Source organism: Muntiacus reevesi, chromosome 15 (genome assembly GCF_963930625.1).
Source record: "Muntiacus reevesi chromosome 15, mMunRee1.1, whole genome shotgun sequence".
In the NCBI taxonomy this organism is placed as follows: domain Eukaryota; kingdom Metazoa; phylum Chordata; class Mammalia; order Artiodactyla; family Cervidae; genus Muntiacus; species Muntiacus reevesi.
In genome coordinates, this window is record NC_089263.1 from 45,030,288 (window position 1) to 45,037,588 (window position 7,301).

General features: G+C 32.6%; 1 protein-coding gene across 8 annotated transcripts in view; it reads left to right on the top strand.

Moving 5' to 3' along the window:
• The window catches only part of MIPOL1 (mirror-image polydactyly 1), a 283,902-nt gene extending 281,700 nt beyond the window's left edge, over positions 1-2,202 (top strand). For all 8 annotated transcript variants that reach the window (XM_065906169.1, XM_065906171.1, XM_065906168.1 and 5 more), the window contains one exon: positions 723-2,202. In XM_065906169.1, the coding sequence (XP_065762241.1) occupies positions 723-789 (67 nt within the window). In that variant the 3' untranslated portion in view covers positions 790-2,202. The remainder of the gene's footprint in view (positions 1-722) is intronic.
• The last annotated feature ends 5,099 nt before the right edge of the window (positions 2,203-7,301 follow it).

A 7,301-nucleotide genomic window follows, 5' to 3' on the forward strand; every position in this document is an offset into this window, starting at 1 on the left:
CATTTTCAGTTTAGTTGGAGAATTTTTAATCAACTGAAAAATCACTTATATTTGACTCAGAAGTATATAGAGTCAGTGCTAGCCTATTTATATTACTCAGGAATAGAAACTTTTAAAATGTAGTAGAGAAAATCTGGTTTTATTAGCATCAAACCATTTTTATATACTTAAATTGTTTTGATGCGACTGAGACATCGTTTTTCCAACCTAGCCACCTAATACCTGGCTTTAAAGAGAAGAAATGTAATGCATAACAATTATACAGTATACCAACATATCACTTATTAAGCTCAGTAACAGGTATAAGAGTGATAGTATTTCTGTATTGAAAAATGCACTTCTTGGGTGAAAAATCTATTTGAAACTGCTCAACACTTAATATGCCATCTTGTCATGGCATAATAGTGATTCATTCATAACTTTGATGCAAGTAGGTAGATGTATTAAAACTAGTAGCTTATGTTTTGCATGTAGCCTCTAAAACTGACGCAGTCTGAAGATGGGGTTTAAGTGTGTGTTTTTGCTGTTTTCTTAACCTCAAATCCTTGGCACTCTGCGCCCGTGTCTCTCACTTACAGTCATGCTTCGTTTCTTCACATGACGACCAGAAGTGCTCGGTCACAGGTAAATACTGTCCTTTTTCAGTCAAAACATTCCTGACAATAATTGCACTTTTTATGTTCTTTATTTTTTTCCCCTCCCACCCACTGCCCTCAACTTAGGTTGGAAAGGCTGGTGGACGTCCTGAGGAAGAAGGTTGGAACAGGGACCATGAGGACAGTGATCTGAACCGAAAAAAAAAAGACGACAGTCTGGGGAAGCAATCACATCTGGTGACCAGCCTGCTTCATTCAACACTGTGTAAACACTAAAGCCTTAACTTAGCAAACAGTTGGTAGAAGTGGGACACTCCAGCCACATTCCAAGCTGAGATGAAATCAAATCACAAATGTTTAACCACTTTGCTGCTGACTTGAGTTATTTAGCCAAATGTATTAACTACAGACTTTTACCAGTGAATAGCTGTAAAGTTGCAGCTTATTTGTAATTATTTTATATCTCACTGTATTTAATATAAATATTTTTGCTGGAAGACCATTATAGAAACATAGTAAAGTTGGTCAGGATCCTATCTTCACATATGGCCCTTTCTGAGTCAAATGCAGCAAAGTAAATATTGTCTAAACCTTAATCCACTGTGTTAGGTCAAAACTTCAAATACATGCATTTTTCAATATAGAGTTTATTTCCTAACCAATGAGAGAAGCACATACATAAGAAGCATGTATAGTCTTTCTTCGACATATGCATGTAATCTTTTTTAGTATTAAAGAATATTAAGTATAGATACCAAGAATCAAATGTATAATTTGCTTTAATAAGAGCTTGGCGTATTAAAATTATGTTAATCAAAGCATTTTTTTCCACTACAAATAATGCACACTGTTTTCAATAAAAAGAAAGTATTGTTAATGTGTACTTATAAATTCATGGTGCTGGTATTTTTTAATGTTGGGTCTGAATAATGATCTAAACTCTATTTAAGCCATAGTAATTGCCCAGTCGTCTACTCAGGTGGGATACTTTTGGATTGAAAATTAGCATGTGTCACCATGACATGAAAAGGCAAGCACCCATGAAACATATGAAGTATTCTTCTTTTTTATGCCTTTATTTAGACTGTCATTTGAATTTTTGTTACAGAAGAGGGGAATCTAATTATAATATACAATAAAATTATAATGTAAAAATATAAAGACTTGTGGGAAAAAGTAAACCTCTGATTTGGTTCAGGAAACCTACTTTTTAAAATTTTATGGATAAAACTAAAATTCATGTATTTGGCTACAGGAAAAAATCTTTTTTTAAGATTGAATAGATGAGAAGCAAATAGAAAATAAATATGACCAGAATAGGATGAAATAAATAAGTAGAGATGGAATTAGTGAAAATTAAGTAGGCAAGTGAAAAATTTTCTAAGTCCATATAATCTTTTAATTTATCTTTAAGACTGAGCTAAATTACCTACCATTGCCTATTTTCAGGAGAAGTACAGAATCATTTACTGCATACACCATTGGAAATTATGCTTTTGAATTTTTTTTACTCTGCAGAAAAATGTAAGGTGCTTTATCATAGGGTGACAAAAGAATTGTGATGCAAACAAGCTATATCTGTTTCTTATTAAACCCGTTGAATTAACTGACAGAATCATCCCATTGATTCAAATTTAGAATTTACTCACGTTGCCTGATTTTAATTTTGCTTAAACTATGTGAAAAATAAGGAAGAATAGGGGTTCAAAATTAACTGGATTTATTCTACAGTCCTAAAGAGAATTATAGCCTCTCTAAAGCAGCGACTATCTAACTATAGAGATTTAGAATAGTTCCATCATGCATATAGCTTTCTCTACTAGCTCTAATTGAAACATGTAATAGCTCCCTATGTGAAGGAACAGCCCCATTCAAGTCATGCAGGTAAGTAAAGAGAAACAGTTCTCATCACAAAATAGTCCATTCCTGAATCCTCTTCAAATAAATCGCAAGTAACTTGAATTTTCAATTTATTCCTGAATAACAGACGGAACTTTATTGAGTTATTTTGCTTGAGGCTTTATAAAACACAAAGTGTAGAATAAAGACATTTTACAATTTCCAAACATCTCTTTCTATAACTCACCAATCAGATTAGCACAACTAATTCCTATAATCAGTATACAGAACCTTTAAAGAATTTGATACCTTGACATTAAATTTACAGAATAGTTCTAGCATCTACTATTGCTTGGTGTAGGTAATCTCCCCCAGATTACCACATCCCCTTGAAAATGAGTTGTCTACAAAATTACAGATGTGTCAAGTAGTACATGTTTTTTTGGACAGGGCAAGGGGGTATAAAGGAATAATCTTGCCTGCTGAAGATCAGTTCTCTATATATTCAACTATAATGCAACTTCTGAAGTGTTCCACACTTCAGAAAAGAGGTTGCTTTGAGTTTACTTTAAACATCAAGTCTAATTCCTACAGTGAAATCATAATTTACTTTTCCTTGTTAAAAATAAGTAGTTCAGAGGAAAAGCAGAAAAGATCATACAAACATGTAACACTTGATTTACAAAGCCCTTTCTCATCTGCATTTTTATGTGATTCTATCGGCAGTAATTGTAATACCAATATATATGTCAACCATGTGATAATGATAATGATGCTAGTAGTTTTAGTATTACCATTAGTAGTAGTATTAGTAATACATTTTATGAATGAGGAAACACACTCAGTGGAGCTAGGAATTTGGCAAGAACTGGCTGGGACTTACAGCTGAGATCTTATGACTCAACTCCATGCAACCATAGGTTTCCAAAACTTTCATTTACAAAAATTAAAAATCAAAAACTCTAACTGTTGCAATTTCTTTTATTATTGTGCCATTTCTTTTATCATATATGTATGAATTTTCTGCACATATCTTTGAATTAAGTACGGTAATGTGAGCTGCATATGTGAACAGCATCACATTATTACTACCTCTCTATAGTGTTACAGTAGCAACCTTAGCCTTACTTTCACTAATTAGAAATATTGTGACAATTCATTGTTGATTAAAAAATAACCAGAGTTCCTCTGTACTCTTTTTAATTTGGCTTGATGTTAGAACCTGACAATATATTTCTTTCAAATGATAGTCTGAACTTAAAGGCTCCCTGTACCTCCTGAAGCATCTGTTAAAGACACAACCAGTTATAGGCAAGTTATAAGCAAAGTATAAAGCAAAGTTATTAGTTAATAATATGGGAGAAACTTTCATTCTACTTCTATATTATGTTTAACCCTTGTGTTAAAATTATTTAAAATATCTTTCTTTTTCACTGAGAAACTTGATCCTTTGTAGATGTCCTTATTCAAATAAACTGATAAATCTTCTCATCAGATCATTTACCAATAGAATTAGTTTATTGGGCAAAAATGTTAAAATATTAAAATTTTATAGTTTTAATATTGATTAACATTACATAAAAAGCCACTTTTATAGATAGTATATTTTTAAAGATAATTAGTGAAGTTTCTATCTTTAAATGCTCTTGACAAGTGAGGCATTATAATGATAAAGTAGCCATGTCCTATACATTTGTCTTCTCACATATGGTTTGTATGGAACCCAAATTTTTCACAAGACAATTATTGTGTTGATAACTACTATCTACAGCTATGCTATCTATCTAGTAATATTGAGAGAGATATCAGTTCAGTTCAGTTTAGTTCAGTCACTCAGTCGTGTCCGACTCTTTGCAACCCCATGAATCGCAGCACGCCAGGCCTCCCTGTCCATCACCAACTCCCAGAGTTTACTCAAACTCATGCCCATCGAGTCGGTGATGCCATCCAGCCATCTCATCCTCTGTCATCCCCTTCTCCTCCTGCCCCCAATCCCTCCCAGCATCAGGGAGAGATATATAGAGATATATAGATATATAAATACACAGACACATACACACATAAATATATTTGACTTTCTAAAAAATTGATTTATAAGTCAATTGTTAGGCTCCAGTGACTTCAGCATTTTGTTCATTTTATTACAAATGCACGTGGTTTCTGAGGCTTTTAAACAAATACATGAAATGGTTGAAAGATTTATATTGCTTGAGCTTAGCTAAATATGTCATCTCTAGAAAAGATGTGGTTTATTTTGGCACTGTTTTTAAAACTCAAATATTTTAAACATTTGTTAAGTTGGAGCTTGCACATTTGAACTAGTAGCATACGTTCCAGAATAGCATCTCAGGTTACCAGATTTTTTGTAATCCTTTTACTAGAATAACCTTCTTTGAAAAGGTTTTCTTTTCTTTTTCATTATGTACTTTAAGTTAAATTGATAAAGGTTGAAGTTATTTTTAATGTAGGATTTCATAAATAGAATTGGACAGTGATAAATGTGTATTTTTTAAGATTCATTAAATTATTGTGTACTATTGATACCTCTTTGCAGAAATCTTAATATACTTATTTTTAATGTTACTGTTTTCTCAACATCGTTTTGGAGAATGCTGGTACTTTGGATGTCACCAGTTTCTTGATGGTCAGATTATTAAGAAAGTTGTATTTTAATGCACAAACTCCAAAATCTGAAATATATATTTACTTTTCAGTCATATAAGCTCTCTACTGCAAATGTTATACATTTCAATACAGTTATTATACATTTAATCAAGCTTTTATAAGTATTCAGTCCTGAAGGCACTGTACTGAATATGCCTATAAAATACACTACAGTAAGGAAACAGATTAAGTTCACTGTCAAACTGTGTCTGACTATCTTACAAGTTTAATGAAGATAAAAATCATTATGGACAAATTTATTAGGTACTTTACTACTGTCACTAGTAAAATATTAAAGAGAAATTGTATTTTGGTTAGAAAGAACCTAAAACAGGCAATCAAATTCTCTTAATAAAAAAAAATGATTCGAATCTGTTACAAAGCACCTCTACTAATTTTGGAATTTGTATGTGGAATTTTGCTGTAACCAAGAGCTGAAATCTAAGAACATTTCTTCTGTTGTGTTTGGTTATTCAATCAAGATAAGGTAAATATAAACAGACTATGTAACACACTGTCACCTGTAGTGAACTTAGAATTTAAAGCTTAGGGTACATGGCTACAAGAGGACTAGGGTGGAGTGGGCAGTAGGAATTGTTGGGGTAAAGTTTCTATAAACTGATAATATCTAAACTTTCATGTTGCTGTTTAAAAACATTGTCTCACCATGTACGACCTTTGTGATATTGTTGTCATGCATTTTACTTTTACATAGGTATACAACAATAATTTAAATATTGTTTTTGCTTTGAATAATTAACTGCTTTTAAAGTGATTTAAAAAGTAAGAACAACATTATTTTATATTTACCCATGTATTTACATTTCTAGTAATCTTCTTTATGTAGATCCAAGTTTCCAGCTGCTGCCATTTTATTCCTTCCTGAAGTATGTATCTTTTATACAATGCTGGGCTGTAAGTAATTAATGCTTTCAGCTTTTGTATGTTTGAAAATGTCTCTCTCTTTTTTTGCCTTCATTTTGTGGGGGGAAAAAAATTTTTTTTCTGGCTATAGAATTCTGGGTTAACCTTTTGAAAAATATTTTCAAGATGTTATTCTACTGTCTCTGGTTTGCTTTTGTTCCTACTGTCATTTTAATTTTTGTTTTCTGTACATATGTCCTCTGGCTGCTTTAAGGATTTTACCTTCATTACTCATTTTAGCCAATTTGATTGTGATGTGTTACAAATTTCTGCATGTTCTTGTGCTTATTTGTTGAACTTCTTGGACTATAAGTTTATATCTTCATCAATTTTTTAAATGTTTGGCTTTTTTTCCCCAATATCATTTGTCCTCAAACTCTTTCCTCCCCCTCTAGAACTGCTCCTTAATATACATTAGGCCACTTGAGCTTGTCCTGCAGCTCATTCATTCTTAGTTCATTTTGCCAGTGGTGGAGGGGTGTTTCTTTTTCCTCTGGGCATTTTATTTGAATACTTTCTATTATTTTGTCTTTAAAGTTACTGACCTTTTCTTATGCAGTATCTAATGTGCTCTTCTTAATTCCATCTAGAGCCTTTTACTTCACAAATATACTTCTCATCTCTAAAATTTTAAATTGGGTCTTTTTAATGTCTTTCATATCTCCTTAATTTTTTCATGCTTCACACTATCTTCTGGAATACTGTGCTTGTCTGTTAATTCTATTATCTATTCTATTTCCAAGTCTGTTTCTATTGATTTCCTTATCATAAGTTGTTTTTTTTTTAATTGAAGTGTAGTTGATACTTTATAGTTGAAGCCTGATACAAGCCAGGCTTCAACAGTATGTGAACCATGAACTTCAGATGTTCAAGCTGGATTTAGAAAAGGCGAGGAACCAGAGATCAAATTGCCAACATCAGTTGGATCATCAAAAGAGACTTCCAGAAAAACATCTACTTCTGTTTTATTGACTACACCAAAGCCTTTGACTGTGTGGATCACAACAAACTGTGGAAAATTCTGAAAGAGATGGGAATACCAGACCAGCTTACCTACCTCCTGAGAAGTCTGAATGCAGGTCAAGAAGCAACAGTTACAACTGGACATGGAACAACGGATTGGTTCCAAATCAGGAAAGAAGTACATCAAGGCTGTATATTGTCACCCTGCTTACTTAACTTATATGCAGAGTACATTATGCAAAATGCCCAGCTGGATGAAGCACAAGCTGGAATCCAGATTGGCAGAAGAAATATCAATAACCTCAGATATGCAAA